The sequence below is a fragment of the Haplochromis burtoni genome, unplaced genomic scaffold (genome assembly GCF_018398535.1).
Source record: "Haplochromis burtoni strain Fernald_Lab_line unplaced genomic scaffold, NCSU_Asbu1 Contig_242, whole genome shotgun sequence".
NCBI classification, from domain to species: domain Eukaryota; kingdom Metazoa; phylum Chordata; class Actinopteri; order Cichliformes; family Cichlidae; genus Haplochromis; species Haplochromis burtoni.
In genome coordinates this window covers 567,151-584,810 of record NW_024582603.1, presented here as the reverse complement: position 1 = coordinate 584,810, position 17,660 = coordinate 567,151, and the positions used below count along the sequence as shown (strand labels likewise).

General features: G+C 41.9%; 1 protein-coding gene across 3 annotated transcripts in view; it reads left to right on the top strand.

The window, feature by feature from the left end:
* Positions 1–17,660, top strand: part of si:dkey-191m6.4 (rho GTPase-activating protein 22) — a 51,271-nt gene that overhangs the window by 12,069 nt on the left and 21,542 nt on the right. The window contains exons 2-3 of one of the 3 annotated variants that reach the window (XM_042227086.1): positions 3,943–4,142; positions 8,554–8,641. In XM_042227086.1, the coding sequence (XP_042083020.1) occupies positions 3,943–4,142; positions 8,554–8,641 (288 nt within the window). Of the gene's footprint in view, positions 1–2,225; positions 4,143–8,553; positions 8,642–9,844; positions 13,845–17,660 lie in introns of those variants that run through there. The other 2 variants (XM_042227085.1, XM_042227087.1) reach the window with 2 other exon arrangements.

Sequence of the window (17,660 nt, the reverse complement as noted above, 5' to 3'; positions counted from 1 at the left end):
ATTCTCATTCTCTCAGTTACATAAGTTATCATCAGAGAAGTCATGATGGACAATAATGGGTATATTGTACTGCACAAAGTCATCCATGATGATGAGCCCTTGCAATTTGACTCAGCGCTTCCATAACCACACTGAATTGCAGTGATTGTGCATAAAGTGCACTTTTACAGCAAAATGGCCTTTTTTCCTTCATTGTAGTTGATAGTTGTAGAAGTGACCACAGACCAGCTCCACCCAAACCAAGGAACGTCTGAATCACTCTGAATAGAAGGTCCAAATTGGCACAGTGGGTAGTTGTGCTTGATACGCACACACACACACATGCACACACACACAAATCAAAAATCAGTTGTGAGTCAGGCGTGAATCATCGCCCTGCGTATGTTCCATTGAGTCCAAGATCCAGGCAGCTTATGTGTTGAACAGTGGTCCTCTTTTATGGGAGCAGTGGCAGGTTGAGGAGCGATGGAAAGGCAAGAGGGACGGGATGTGGTGCGAAAAAGGAGAGGTGTTAAAAAGGACAGGGAAGGTGAGTTACACAACTGCAATACAACTGCAATACAACTGCAATACAACTGCAATACAACTGCAATTTGTTAGTTGTAGCGATGATCCCAGTCAGGGTAAGACTGATCTGTTTACACCGCTGATGCTGCACACATGAGACACTTCACCATGTCGAAATATCCAGCTGATCTGTGCAGGGGTTGTGTTATCACATTTGTGTAGTCAAGGCAACACTGGACAACCAAAACATCAAAGAATAGTGACAGCTAAGGAAAGCATAGCTTAGGATTCAAAAGAAAACTAGAGATCTACAAAGTAAAATGATATAAGAGAGATTCAAGTTATGCTTCTTCTGCTAAATATTAACTGGTTAGAGAAAAAGCCAGCTGCAGAAGAGTCTCTTGTTCAAAACAATAACAGATAACCCTATGCTTTGCAGTGCTTCAAATTGACTTCTCATGAAAAATGAAAATTATTTTACATGTAAAAGATTATATGCAGCCAATTAAAGTTTAGCTGTAATTCAAAAATTAGTTACCGTGCCAGTTTGATAACAAAACTGTCCTTTAAATGCATGTGCGCTGGGTGCTCTCAGAGCAACAGAGCTTTGATTCAAAAGACGAGAAGAATTAGAGCGAGTCAAAGTACGAGAAATGGAGGGTGTCGGGCAGAGGAGTGAAAATAAAGAGCCAGGGGAGACGGGAACTGTTAGCAGTGAAAAAGAAAGAAAGCCAATCTAGAGGAGAGAGGTAAAACATAAAGAGAGGTGAGTCTGCTGGTATTAAAGCTTTTTAAAATATGTTATAATTACTTTAAAATGATTCAAAATGAACTCAACAGCAGAATGTGGAGAAATAAAGAGTCAAAGTTGTCTTGCATAACGTTGCAGAAATATTGACCCATAACAAGCAGCTAGTCCCAACCAGACCCTTGTAATCTGTCTTCGTATCTTAAGAGGTGATAATGAGTCCATGGGTAGCACTGCAAAAAAGGTATTCATTTTCATGTTTAACTAGCAACGCTGCCTCTATCCTGCTCAGTAAGTTGTGGGTCGGTACTGACAGACTGAATGCATCTGATTCCTTCTTTTGCAAGAGCAACTGTCTAAACAGAGATGTGGAAAAAGAGTGTTCCATGTATGAAATCATGAAATAAAGGAAAACGTCACTTCATATTAAAATGGAAAATGGGAAAATGTTACTTAGTCAGTGGCTCTGGCTCTACTGAGCCCTCAGATTCACTCCCCATCCCTAAACTGGTTATCTTTCCTCATGAGTCATGTGTCAATGTGACCATATAAATAAATCCCAATTAGAGGCACTCTCCATGACTTCAAGAGTCTTTTGAAAGAAAACCATCTAGAGCAACACGTGAATTCGTGCCAATCTTTAGTGTTTTGGAAAAAACTGAAGTCATAGGTGATTACAGTCACCTGACCAGAAGGCTTACCTTACAATAATAATGGATTGGATTTATATAGCGCTTTTCAAGGCACCCAAAGCGCTTTACAATGCCACTATTCATTCACTCTCACATTCATACACTGGTGGAGGCAAGCTACAGTCGTAGCCACAGCTGCCCTGGGGCAGACTGACAGAAGCGAGGCTGCCATATCGCGCCATCGGCCCCTCTGGCCAACACCAGTAGGCAAGTAGGGTAAAGTGTCTTGCCCAAGGACACAACGACCAGGACAGAGAGCCCAGGGATCGAACCGGCGACCTTCCGGTTACAGATGCGATTCCCAACCCCCTGAGCCACGGTCGCCCTTTACTCTACAATAGTGGAGTATACCACTACCAAAGCATTCTAGTAATGAGCTGCTCTCCCTTGTGGGTTGCTGTTAATAGAATGTATATTATTATCTTACATATTACACCTTTAAACAAGCCCCGAGCAGCAGCCCAAACACTAGCACCACGATGCAGTACTCTGTATCTGCCGCCAGTGTTTTCCAACTATCTGCACAAACATTCAGAATAAAGGAGCAAGCTAACAATGAAAAGCTGGATTAAACAAAAGGGGTAATATGACACCACTCTTTGTTGAAACCAGGGAACATGAATAATGCTTGGTCACTGGCAAAAAGGCTAAATTGCACAATCATAATGAAAGCCACACACTGAAGCAAATTTCAAACCATATTCAGCAAATTTGAAACTGAATCCAACCAAGTTAAAGTCACAGCTGCACTAGCAAATTATTCTTGCAGTTTAGGCAGCATTTGTGTGCTCTCTAAAACCTTCTTATTAAAGAATGCAGACAGGACAGCATTGGACACAGAGTGGAAAAAAGATACCACTTTAAGGTAAGATATTACTGAATATATATTACTGATATATATTAAAGAGGTTTCCACAGCAAGGCTGGACCCAGTTTGCATAAAAAATATAGTGGGCCACACCACGTCTGTCAGAATCAACAGGCTTTTCAGGGTGTCAAAACAGGCTGTGATGTGCAATAAAAATGATATGAGCCATGTTCGTTAAGCTCAATGTATAGGCTGAAGGTAAAGATGTGGGACAATAAAAAAGAATAAAAATTGATTTTCTTCCCCTTCCATGCCTCAGTGCCATCGATTCCATGTATACGTGTGTGTGTGTGTGTCTGAGGTATGTGGGGGGGCAAAGAACACACACCAGCAGGGAGGATGTCAGCAGAATTGATTGCTCTAAATAATACATGATCATCAAATAGCCTTTCACTAGTTTGCCCCAGGTTTATTTATCTGTGCCAAACCTTTTTGTAAGTGTGTAAAAATAATGTATCCTTTAGCGTCTGATGAAAACACACCTCAGTGTAGAGTCACGCTCCTTTATGTCTACAGAAGTTTTATTTAAATGTCAGTGCAATAACTACAAAAATGACATTATTTAACCGCTGATGTCATAACAGGAAAATCTGAGTACCTCGGTAGCTATAAAGCTGCCACACACTCCCTTTTAAAACCCATCTTTGACTTGAGCTCAGGTTACACACATTTATTGAGGAGCATTCAGTCAGCCAGTCAGTCCCATGTGGTCCTATTATATGAGCTCAAAAGCCTCAGCTATTCTGCTGGGTTGTACCTCTGCACAATAAGTCTATTCCAAGGACCTCTGAAATTGAAGGCGGGGGTATCCCTGTCACCCGAGGCTATGCATGGTGTGTGTCTGTGTGGGTGTGTGTGTGTTTTTCCCCTTAGTTTTTGTGTCTGCTGCCTCTCTGCAGTCCCATTCCCTTTTATGTGGAGCAGCCTGGGTTAAAAGGCTGTCATGACTAAAGCCCCTGGTAGAGCACTATGTGCATTCAGGATAAAAAAGGAGGGACAGCATACACCTACTAGAACGCAAACAATAAGACAAATGGTAAATAAATCAAAACAAACAATATCCTTTGCTTTCAGCTGCTTGTGTATAAGCCTAAAAAATATGCTGTGTGTTGTGTATGTGTCATCAGCCAGGTCAAAGAGCATGGTGATGAGCGAGGTGTCGCGAGGATCGTGCCGCCCAGCCTCGCCGAGCCTCCACGAGGGGGCTCTGAAGGCGGGGTGGCTGAAGAAGCAGCGCAGCATCATGAAGAACTGGCAGCTGCGCTGGTTCGTGCTGCGCTCGGACCAGCTCTACTTCTACAAAGACGAGGAAGAAACCAAACCACAGGTAATATTTCAGCCACGTTCACACACAACGGAAAACAGTCAGAGGGTGGCGAAATTAGAAGCTGGAGCACTGCTCTTTGGCCGGCGTGATTATATTTACATAATGAGGTGCAGCTTCCTTTTGGAGGACGGGACAGCTGAGTCATGCAGCTCAAACATATGGAGTTTAATGTGCAGCTGAATACATGAGAAACCTTCATGTAAATGATTTGATCTGAAGCTTTTGTTCAGTCTGAGTGTCTGAGTGAGGGAAGGGGAAAAAACTAATTTAGGTCTTTCAAATCAAAGCATGAGCAGCTCACGCGGCAGAGCAAATTGCCCATTAATTAAAGAAACTCTTATTGATCCCTAAGTACTCTCGAGCAAGCCCTGTTTTCCTCTGACGTCATCTCTGTAAACGACTTTGTTCCCAAACATTTTTTCTGTATCATTGGAACTGATTGCAGTTTTGCCAAACAGCACGTTGAGCCATTACCTCAAGAAAAAATTATCCTAATTCCCATCTGTGAGAAATCTGCTTGTTTTAAGTCACTCTACAGTTGAGCACTGGACTTAAACCCACCTTAAACATGCATTCATTCCATTTATTGGCTACTTGGGGGCAATAGAGAGGTTTATGAAGTAAACAGGCTACTTAGTTTTAATGTTACTCTTTCTGGGTCACAAAATAAACTTTTAAGATATTTTCAGGCAAGAATGTAGCTGTGTAAATTTCAAATAACTGCTCGATTTATGAAGACATCACATATATCTCCAACGTTTTTGGAGATGTCTGTTACCCACATATATGTGGGTAACATTATATGTGGCTCAGTATTTCATTTTCAGATTTTTAACATTTCTTTAGGGGTGGGAAAAATGCAACATATATCAATATCACTTCTTCTTGAGCACCTTATGCAGCTGCACTAGGCAGATACTGCCACTACAAATGATTACATTTGAATAAAGCAATAAATATAAAGCAATAAACTAACAGTAATAAATCAAAGACACACTGAAGATACGCAGAAAAAACATTTATCCCTATTTATCCCTAAAAACTTGAACAATGACTAATAAAAGTGCAGAGTGCAATAAGGCACATTCTTAAAGCTTATATTTATCCAATATTATTATTTATATTTGCTAAACCCCTCATTTTTTTTACATTTACATGCAAGTAAGTAACAAATTCCAATTCTGCCTCCTCATGCTTCTCATAGTTAAAAACATCAAGGCTTGGAGCTAATTATGTACAATGAGTGACCGCTACCAACAGTAACACTGCGTGTGCTTTATTGCTGTCAGATGAAAACACTCAGCTGTAATGATAACTCACCACACTCAGCAGACGTTTCAGTGCATTAGTACAAACAGCAGGGCAGCGTGTGACGCCTGTCTTCCTACTGCATTAGTACATCATTGTAAAATTGTCTACAGAGTAAACCTTCAATCAATCCCATTGCTTCTTTGTTGAACGCCATCTTCTGTGGCAAACAGCTGACTCACATTTTCCCACTCTGCATTCCTACAAAACACAAACACACACACACTTATATCGAAGACTTTTAGGTGGAGATTCAGTGAAGCTAATAGATTTAGTTGTAGATGCAACAAGAAGTGATGTAATCCAACAATAAAAGACAGAAGGTTCGTGATTGACTGATGCGCGCGCACACACACACACACACACACACACACACACACACACACACACACACACACACACAATGACGTGTTCCCCACTTCTCTGTCTCCAATTTTGAGGAGAAAAAATGACAGTCTTTAATCAGAGCTTGCCAATACTCATCCAGCTCATATTGATTCGCAACTTCCAAGGGATTCAAGTCACATGTAGTGTGTGGCTGACTGCACACGCGCACACACCACACACACACCATCACAAACTCACTCATGCATGCACACCCTCTGAGTTGTGTGAGAAACTGTGATTCTGGCCTTTTTTTTAACCCTCTCATCTCTTAATCAATAGGAAACCCGAGGCCGGGAGTGTGGTCGGGGGTGGAGGCGTGGGTGGGGAGGGTGTTGCGAAGAGAACATGACTGCCCCACTACCAAGATGAAAGGATGTGATAATTGGTAGCAGGAAAGGCAGCGCTGGATGAGGATCTATGGGGGTTTTCTTTTCCTTTTCATCGTGTGTGTTGGTCTGGGGGGGGTGGAATACACTGCTGAACAAACAGAGTCCAGTTATCTGGCGGTACACAAAGGGCACCACCATCACACAACCATGACTCTGGTTGTAATACACAAAACCTTTGACAAAATAAACAAAAAAAGCTTAAAAACAGCTTAACCTTAAAGTTTATATTTGGTTCTGTTTTGATTTGATTTATGCCCAACCCCATCACTTACTTCTTTCATATGATTTTAGATTTTTTCAGCCTGACATTATGGTGCTCCGAAACCTTGGCAGCATCAGCATTGTACATGGCTTTCTGTTCCAGTAATTCTTTACTGCTCCTTCGTTTCTTGCTTTACGTCCACTTCTGGCACCGATTACTTTTAAGAGGTGTGCGTTTATAGACCTGGGCATGGCACGCGCCAAACAGGACGAGTCTGGGGTGCTTCAGGTCCAGATCTAGGCACACGGTACCGATCAACAGCACTGCGTAATGTCCATGAGTAACAATGCGCTAGCATGTTGCACTGTTGCCAACGTGAGATAAAAGTGTGAACAAACCTCGAGAGGCCAGGCTAGAATAATAACTGACTGGCATTTGTGTACAAACGAGGTTAAAGTAGGCATGGCCGCATCTGTTTGCAGCTGCTTTGAAGCTCTTACATGTGCGCACAGCTCCCGTATCATTGGTTAAAATGCAGGGAAGGACAAACAGTGCTATCTAGCCTACTTTTCTGCGTGATTTGTGTTCTCGGGTTACGTGTTGCCTTTTCTTAGTCATTCATCCCCAGCCAGCTACTTGTGTTATTCTGAGCACATAGCACCCTTGGGACACCCATCCTGCCCTGCCCCTGTGCTCTATCCATCCACAGCTTCCACCCCTTTCCATTTGTTGCCATGGCGACTAATGCTGGCGACAGCCCGGCCCTCAGGCTGAGGCTGTTTGGCAGACTCTTCTGCCTGTTTGATGGAGGATGCCAGTGTGGAGATTAACGGAGCCGACCTACAGACGCTGGCATCTCTTCACAGCTCACTTGGCCTTAAGTTCTCGGGGCTAAATGGGTATTGATCTGGATAATGTATTCTGATAATCTGTGTGGGTCCCTGTTCAATCACAGGAGTAGCTGCTTAAAATTTTAGAGGGGCTAAGAGGTGAGTAATAAGGAGGGAGGAAACAGGAGGTGGGGGGGTGAGAGTAGGCAACTAAGTCAGACTCAAGCCTCTCATGCACACATTTCATTACGATGTAATGGCAAAAACAGGCAATCTTGCAGAATCCGAGTAAATCTGTGCGCTATTTTGTGGCTCATTTGGGGCTGCTTTTGGAATCAGTCACACCCAGTCCTCAGGTTTGCAGAGTCGGTTATTGACAAAGGACTGGAGATCCTTTCTTAGACATGGTCAATCACTCCAGATCAATCAGCCAGGGACGCCTCTTTGAGCAGGTCAGGGCATGGCACACTTGCCCAAGCACAATTTGCAGCAATCCCAAAAGAATCGGGCACTGTTGGTCCAGCATGCTTGGCCACACTTTGGATTGCCTAATGGGAGTACCCTAAGTCTTAATATCATTCCAAATGGCGTGCCAAATTTCAACTTAAAAAGATCATCAATGATGACTTAGACCTAACAGAGTTAAACCATAACCCTTGAAAACATGACACAGGTTTGGGTTTAGACCTCAGAGGGTTACACAGGTACTAGCTGAACCTGTCTGTCAAATGATCTTAAAATTAGCCTGGAGTTTCCACCATATCCTGCCAGAATAACTGAGAGTTTAGTTAGGAATAGAGACCACAAGCTAACTATTTGGAAGCTGTGATAACACGTTGGCAGAGGTGACTGAAAACAGAGAACACCAATAATCAATGCAGAGCTCGAGAGAGGGTGTCGCCACTGCAGGGAGTCAAGTGGGGCACAAAAACAGATTTTATCACAGGCTTGGACTCATTTGCATCCTAAACATTGGCCATAGATAAGGTTACCTGTTAAAATAAGATTTTCATAAACTACCAACTGACCGAGTGTTTCGTCACAGAAGCCAGGAAATTTACATCCATCACAGGTCATGTTGTGGTCACGGTCACTCCAAACCACAAGTGTTTATCTCAGTGTGCCCAGCTCCTCATATTTGTCTTTCTTTCTTTCTTTCTTTAGCCAGTTTTCTGGAAAGTTACAGTAAAATATAAGTAAAAAGTCGAGAAACTAGTGAAAGTGGAGAAAAGACAAAGGAAATCAATGCTTCTGTGGTGGGAAACTATTTGAAAGCTTCTTCCTGTACGTTTCAGGGCTGTATACCACTGCAGGGATGCCTGGTCAATGAACTCACAGCTAATCCAGACGAACCAGGAAGGCACCTGTTTGAGATCGTACCAGGTGAGATCCCTTATTCTCTGCACCCTTATCACAAAAACCTGCAGGTTTCCCATTGTGCGTTTATCTCTGTGCTGACCGTCTGAGCCAAAAATGTAATATCCTGTTTAATGGTGAGCAATGCAAATATCTGAAGTCACGTGACCACAGATTAGATACAGGAAGCAGCAAGGAATTCCCATCAGTTGCTAGTTTGCATGACATTAATTTCACTGAGCTTCCTTTTGTATTAAAAAAGAACCTGTAAAATAATTTTACTCTCTCCTAGCTGTTATAGTTAGCATTAAATTTGCTATTCACCGTCTCATATCGCCTCAAATACCTACTCATATGCATTGTGCCTGGACTCTATTTATTCTTTAGTTCCTACTCTGTTTGCTAACACTAGAGAGCGCTGTTGTCCACAGTGTCTGCCTCCTTGTCTTGCGTCTCTTGACCTCAGTGCTGGCAGTTCCAGTGTTGTATTTCTAGCTTGTGGCGTGTGAGCATGAAAGTCAATTACTGTGTGAGCGTAACATAAAATAAGACAGAGAACAGCCTCGCCCTCCATCATGCTGTTGCTCTGAGACCGTAGATTTCAGGACTGTTAGTGAGCCGTCATGCTTCAAACACAGAAGCACTGCCTGCGGCCAACTGGTCTAGCTAGATTGACCTCACATGGCTTTCCAAGGTTTCACTCAATCAATACAACACATTTTATTGTCATGAAGGTGAAGTTTGTCATAATACTTAACCTTTTGTGTAACAGATTAAAATAATACCATCTCTGAGCAGCAGTTTAAAGTGTGTATTAAGACATATCTAAGAAGATATGCGTATAAAAATGGGCCACAACTAAACAGCCACAGAGCTACAGGTCTCTAAATCGGGTTTTCTAATCCAGCGGTCCCCAACCTTTTTTGCGCCACGGACCGGTTTATGCCCGACAATATTTTCACGGACCGGCCTTTAAGGTGTCGCGGATAAATACAACAAAATAAAACTAGTACCGGTACCGAAAAAAAGAAGATTTATTCATAACACACGACCCAAAGACCCAGGAAAATCGAGTTAACGATAAAAACGATAACAAAATAACACTGAAAACCAATAAAAACCCTGAAAACCACACATTTTACACCTGAGCCTCAACTCTCGCGGCCCGGTACCAAACGACTCACGGACCGGTAGTTGGGGACCGCTGCTCTAATCCATACTGCAAATGACCTCTGTAATAGTTTGACTGTTTATTACTCATTCTGTGGTGTTTGCTTGGAGATCCTTTCTTCTGTTTAGACTGGCCGACAGGCTTGTGAGTGTCTATGTGGTTTGTTTAAGGCCAGTCAATATTGCAGACGGGTGTGAACCCCAGAAAAGTCTTAAGAACCCCAACATGTGAGAGGACTGTAAGAAGCACAGAAGGCAGGAGAAGAGTGTAAAGAAAGAGGAGAGGAGGTCAGTCAAAGGAGACAAATATAATTTAGAAGGATGCAGGAACCACAAGACTCCAAAGAAATTCAGTTCATGTTAGGTGTGTACATGCTGAGTGTGGAAGTTAGTCACATCCACAGTCCACATCCTGCCGGATTCTAACTGTAATAAAAGCTTATCGGGATCAGTCTGTATAAGTTATGTTTTCCCTCCTGTCCATAATTTATGACGACTCCATCTGCTGTTTACATCACGTTAGATTTGTTGTCTGCTCAGCGCAGAAGCACGTGTTAGCATGCCCTTTCTTCCTCCAGCCTGTAATCGGCTTAGTGTGATGAAGGTTTACACGCTCCCGTTAGTATGAAATGAATAGGCTTGGAGATTTGAGTCTTTACCTTGTGTTAAAATGATGCTTCCTCTCATTTCTAAAGCAATCATTAATGTGTCTGACCATGTGTGCAGCCAATTTCACAGAGCAGTCCCTCTTGAAACATACAATAATGAGCTCACTGAACAGTGATTCGCCACTATAACATATACAGTGGAGTGCCGTGTTGCTATGTTGTAGTCTCTGTTATACAATAAACAGGATTTTTGTCTTTTGTAAAATTTACATTTGCATACGTTTACATAGAGCAGAGACCTAAAAATGTTAATCTGTTAGTTAATTAGGTGGCAGCTAATTTTTTTCAGGGTATTTTTATTGTGAGTTTCCTAATTTTCAGTCATATTCTATATAAATGGGCTGGTATAGCACTTTCCTACTCACTCTGAGCACTGAAAATGCTTTCCATAATTTTGCCATAATTTCCTTAGGGATTATTAAAGTATTCTGATTCTAAGCAATTACACACACACATATATATGTGTATATATATGTAAGATGCTCACATCAGCCACACAGATCTGGTTGTGAGCGCAACAGCCTCACCCACCTGGAGTTCAAATGTTCTTTTAGTGAGGGACAGCCAATCAGAAGAAACCTGGATTCAAAGGGGTGGGGTGGCCTCATGGGGGATTTATGTTCCCACGTTGATAGTTGGGCCTGTAAAGCATAGGATCAGGACCTTTAACCTTCAGAAGTCTAAAGCCTTGATTTTCCTCCACTGCAGACAGCTGGAGACCTGATTGCAGAGTAGTCATTTCTGTTATATTTCTTTGAAGTCCACCACCCGGGGAGCATGTGTAGTTTGTCCATTGTAACGGAAATTCTCCGCAGACAAGTCTATGTGGTCACAAAAACCAAGGAAGCATGTGGTCCGCACGGACCCTCATCGCCCAATGACAAAATTTACATAACTCAGACCCTCTAATGGACTTGCAAATATAGAAAGTATAATCATCAAAGAAAACCCTAACGCTAGCCCTACCTCTAATTCCAGGCAAGCAGATTTTTTGTTGAGCTGGAAATCAGGGAACAAAGAAAACCTCAGAATATGAGATTAGAGTATGGGTAGGGCTAGCATCAACACCTATGATGATTTACAGTTCAGAGGGTTAAATGGGAAGGGTTAACAAGCTTGTTTCAGGTAGAAGATGACCTGAGGGGCTGCATTATTGTCCAATATGTAATAAAGATGAACTGAATCAAACATATTTTATGGTCAAATTATTGTCAGTATCCATAGTTTTTTCAGTTTTTATGATTTGTACACAAACAGATTTGAGAAAAAGACAAACAGATTGCAGCCCAAATTCACTCTCCCATTTAAAATGGTTAAATAGTGCATGGATCTCAATGTTCCCTCACATTAGGTTCATCTTTTATTTCTGGCTGGAAAATGAATCATTTGTATTTAAAGGTTTAAAAGTGAACCATTTTGAACTACATCTGTTTGCAACAGGCAGTCATGAGCAGCAGTGCAACCCACACGCACTGCAGCTGTTTGGGACTTCTGTACTGGTAACCCCTCGATATGAGGTCAGACCAGAAATGAAGGTGGGGACTTTTCTATCAGTGCTGATAAATCAGCGCCTGGTTTTCCTTCACTTTCAGCACTCTTTTGTCTGCTGTAATAGTAGCCTTGTCTTTCAAGGGAGCCCAGAGACCTTGGCTTTTCATCTGGGTCATGTCATTGACTGATAGACTCTGCTCTGGCAAGACTACGTTTGTGTGTGTGTGTGTGTGTGTGTGTGTGTGTGTGTCTGGCCGCAGAGTAAATCTACTGGTCATTCTTTTTTGTGGTGCTAAGTAGCCAACCGTATTGGAAAAGGTAGACACAAGGCAGACACTAGCAACACAATAACCCCCCATGCAAGCAAGCAAGTGCTGCTGAATGCTTTTCAGTGTTTGACAAATGTGAAACATCAAAGTCATAACCAGCCTGCATTTATCCTGCATCTCTGCAGACAGCCCTCTCTTAAATGTCACTTGAGTGGAAGCAGAAAAAACACCAAATTCCTTTTGGCATTTGTCTGAAATAACATGAGTAGTTCTGCATGCCTGCAATTAAAAACTGGGCTTCTATTATGTTTTTTTTTTTTTTAAATCAGTGTGTACTCGAGACAAAGCTAGCAGCGCACCCAAACAAAGCCGATTCAACAGTCATGTGCCTGAGTCTGGATTGAGCTTGTCTTAAAGCCTACAGGCATGAGGGAAATAAGCAAATAAGTAGATATCTTAAATTATTCTTTTTTAACTTAACGGCGGGCTCGGGGATATTAACCCTTTATTCTGGCGGTGCGGCGCAATGATAAGCCACCTGGACAAGAGCACGCGCAATTGCGGCTGTGCAAATGTGATCACTTCTGCCAATTCATTGCTGTGGACTAGTTGCTCACACAGTACATCACCCATGGATGAATAATACACACAGACACACACACATAGGATTTTTGTGTGTTTGAAAAGCCATTTTGCCTCATATGGCAACCCTAAATGTCTGACTGCAAGTAAAGAACCAGTTCTCTTTACACTTTGACCTTTGTAACATTAACACAGCTACATGTTGGGTCCCATGTTGATTCTCTCTGACTTTAAATGAGTCAGATGCATGCAAGATGCATCACATTAACAGTATTTTATAGCAGCGGGTATGAAAAATATGCTTGTGTTTTCTTTTTTGCTTCTTTTCTGTCAACAGAATACATGGTCTCATATTGGCTGGTTAAATTGCTCAAGAGACATTTTACAAGACAGAACAACACATCTTCCTAAAGTTTTCTGAAATTGCAACCAGCTTCAGAAATGTCTAGAATAGTTTGTAAAAGGGATATGTATCAGTAACATATTTTTTGTTCTGTCTCATTTAAGGAAGAATCTGTCTCACAGAGCCTGATAGGAACTGCCCCATTTCTCTTTGTATATGTGTGTGTATGTGTGTGTGTGTGTGTGTGTGTACGGGTTTGTTTGACAAAGACTGGAGGACAGCCCATCTCCCAGATACTGCACACTCAGAAAGAGAGAGAGAGAGACTTGTTACACTCCTCCTCAGGGATTTGCTTCTCCCCAGGGGGGCTGAGGGAAAGGACCTGCTGCCCACACTGCTGAATGTGAGAGACAGGAAGAGAGGAGTGAATGGAAGGGCAGAATAAACGAGTGAGGAGTAAGAGGCTGGGGTCATTTGACGGGGTTTAGTTTCCGCTGGCATCGAGCATGCCTCGCTGGCAGGTTCTGGCCATCGGTGCTACCTGCGTACTGATCTGCTTCCAAACGGACTCGGTGGTGGAGGAGGAGCCACTCCTTCGAGCTCTAGCTTTAGGCCGGAGGCAGCGCCTGCCCCAGCCCACGCCGCTCACTCAGCCATGGGGCCGGTCTGCTGTAAACCGGACAGACTGAAGAAACAACATCTCCAAGGTAACGGGAAACAGATGCTGGAGATTTTTTACAAGTGTAGTAGACAGTGAGGTGGAGCGGCCGAGCAGCTTTGAGACTGTCAGATTTACAGCATGTTTAGAACTTTTATTTATGGAGCTTTTTTTTCACAGATTTAACATGACCGCCCTGTCCTCCTGCCCCACAAAGAACACTTTTAACGGATGGTGTTTTTTTCAAAATTTCTATGCCTCAACAAGAGCAATTATATGAAAAGCTTTGCTGCAAAATGTGAATACAAAAGAGAATGACATGCTGACTACTTTGCAGAAAAGCACTGAGCTGGCTAATTCCTGTCTAACAACTTTTCTTTTAGTTTAATCCACTCATATTTTCACACTGCAGTATACTGACTTGTTGAACTTCTTCCCTTCTGTTTTAGGTAAAGTGGTTTTATACCCTTATGAGCAAATTAATGTCTCTTGGCAGTTACTTGCATGACTGAGAGGTCACTTGCACACAGCTACTGGTAAATTACAGCTGTTCCTGTGCTGTAATGCGTGTCTACATTGTGGTTACAAGGGTATCTGTGTCTTTGGTTATGGTTAGCACTGCTACAGTCTGTAATAGATTGTCAAACTATAGATATCTGTAGATAGAAAGCCTATGGGCATTTGACCCACTCATTTTGGACTACACATTTTGAAGGTTTGATGTTAGTGTTTTGGTTGCTGGCACGTGGATTTCATGGAACCAGAAGCTTATATGGAAGAAAAAGTGGAGTGCTAAGTCCAGGTAGCTTTGTGGAAAAGTTATTGCATTCAACCCCCTGTAAAGTTCTTATGAAGCAGGAAACCACCCATAGGCTGTAAACATTCTTGTTAATGCTCAAAAGTTAGGCATTCTAACGGGAGCGTCTGTTGGGAGCTACTTGCTTTCTGGTGCCTCAAGTGGCCACTAGAGGACGTGCAGTCTTTCAGGAACTTCATTTTTAAGTTTCAGAGGCAGCCACTTGGTCATACCACTATTTGATCTCGTAGCCATCACTCACTGTATAGTTGGTACAACGTATCAGGAAGCAGAACCTGTTGTGTAATCTATTTTTATTGTTTTTATTGTTTCCCTTTCTTGGTCACTCATTCATTTGGAGCCTATCCCAGGGCAAGAAGCAGGGTACACCCTGGACAGGTCGCCAGTCTGTCACAGGGCTGACATATAGACACAGTTACCAATTAACCTAACCCCACTAACTGAAGCCGGAGTACCCGGAAAGACCCCATGTACACAGCTCCATATGTCCATTCTGGGAGTAGAGTAACTTCAGAGTAACTACAGTAACTAAGAGAGTAACTTTATATGATTTCCCTTTAAAAAAAAAAAAAAAAAACTTGACCTGCTTATCTTACACCAACCCTTTATGCAGTTCCTTAGTTCATCCACTATCTGAAACAAGCTGCTCATGCTCTTTAACCGCTCCCTCTCAAAAACCCACATTCTTCTGATTGTCCAGTTTCTGGAAGCTTACTGAGGGGCAGTATCCAGATTTATAAGCTTTACTGTTTATATTTTGCAGGTATGTTGCGGCTGAATCAGATGATGACACAAGTATATTACCTGTATTTCTTATTATTTGAAAACCTTTAAAGCAAACATACTGAAACGTCTTTTGCTTGTTTGCTGTAATAAATAATAGTGTTACTTTTCCTGTCAATTATTTACATTTCAAATGATTTTTAAATGATAGGTAATTGATACATTTTTTTAAGCAACTTCATAGATGGGGGATGCCAGCAAAATAATTGTTCAATTTTGTTTAATAAGAAAACAGACAGCCAGTCCACAGGATAAAAATATAAGTGACATAAACAGGGCTGCACATAAGTGGTCCGCAGGTGCGCATTCGCTCTCTACATAAAACACATGCACTAGATAAGACGTTGCAACGCGCCTTTGCGTACATAAGATTTTCTGGAGGAGGACAGACCTTTGTTTAGAACTCCTAAAGATGTCGAAGAAGCAAGCTCCTTTAAGTAATTACTTTGGTGTTCCTCCACCTCCAAAGAAATGTCAGAAGAAGCCCGAACCACAAAAGAAGCACGTATTCTCGGAAAAGTGGTTGGAGGAGGTGAGCTGGCTTCAAACAAATGATGAACACACAAAGATGTGGTGCAGAATATGCTGTCTTTTGTGTCCACTTGTGTGCACCCCTGGACATAAATATACTTATGATGAGAAAGTAATGCACTACCTCAACTGAGTGCAGGTATCTCAACCTATTGTGACAGTTTACTAAGTTCTAACAGTAACTTCAGCTAGGAGAGCTCTTGTTTATACTCCTGTCCTCCTCCACTCATCCTTTCCACTCCTTATCGTTTATTCCACAGTGTCTATGAGCTTTGTGACATTTAAATACTGAAGCAGGATTTCTCCAGGGCGTATCTCCAATGGAATATACACAGGCACTCCTAACTCCTAACACTGCAGCTTTACGCATGTGCTCTGCAAACATTTATCCTCTTTGCAGGCTCAAATGTCAACCTCTGTCTCATGCCTGTGTGGAGCAACCAAAATCAAATTCATTGCAGGGAGCTGAAGAGGAAAACCCAGTCAGACGACTGTCTGCAGTAAACATTATCTTAACTGGCTGCAAATAGGATCTTTGTGTTGCTGGTCAATCCAGGCTTGGATGTTCCGATTTAAGTGGCTCTGTGTGTGTAGAGGAGATCTGGTAGCACTTTAATGTCCAAATCTCTTCTCTACATTTTTATCACCCCTCTTCTCCTGTGGACTTATTTACGACTCATGTTTCTATGACACTACATATATTGCTCATTAATACAAGCTTGACAGTGAGTCTATTTCCTCACAGTATTCCCAGACAGTGGAGCATTTGTGATGACACGACGCTGTGTATTGTTGATCATGGTAGTGTGAGTTTGAAAAGCTGGGTGACAATGGCACTTGGCTTTATAGCACCACTGTTTATATTTGGTTTCCCTTCTCACAACTAAATGACTGTAACAACAGTGACTGTGCAGCCACAGCCAATTGCCCACATCTAACCCTAATGCCCAAGTGCTGCTGAAGATCACATTTCACACATTTGAAAAAAAAAATAAGATGTTTGGTATTCTTATATCAACCTGGCGTCGCTCACTGTGACTCACACCGAGTTTACAGTACGATGTGATTTTCTTCCCCACATGTTTTCAGGCAGCTATGAGCTTTGCTAATGTTTTAGATCCCTCACTTCTTCTCTGGACCACAGTGTGGGTCACAGTGCAAAAGTACAAGCACCCAATAGGACAGCTCTGCCATCTAGTGGTAAGAAACCCACATTTCTAAAGCACAGTGATTTTTCAACCTGGTTTATCCAAACGAAACAAGTTTAATACACAAAATTTAAAAATGGACATTTGCTGCTGTCAGAAATATTATAAAATATCTTTGATAAAATAAGATAATTTTCACTTTGAATTCACTAATGTCCCATCTAAATGTCTCATCTAGGGAGGGAAAAGAAAATCTGCTACCTTGTTCATCTTCAAATAACATTTTTTAAACCTTTAAACGATGTTGATATTTGAGCCTAAATTAAGACCTTCAATTTAAATTTAAAAAAGGAGTTTTCAAGAGATTGAGGGGTTATTTCAAAATGTGATTATGTTATTTATTTTTTTTAATTGTTTAGAAGTTGGATGTGTGTGTGTGTGTGTGTGTGAGGGGGGTATCTTCAAGTGTCATTGTCTGTAAAATGTTCAGTTTGATGAATAAACTATACATTTAGATATCAACACCCTACCAGCAAAACTGTGGTTTCTCCAGTCCTTCAAATCAGCTCTTGTTCTTTGTTGTTAC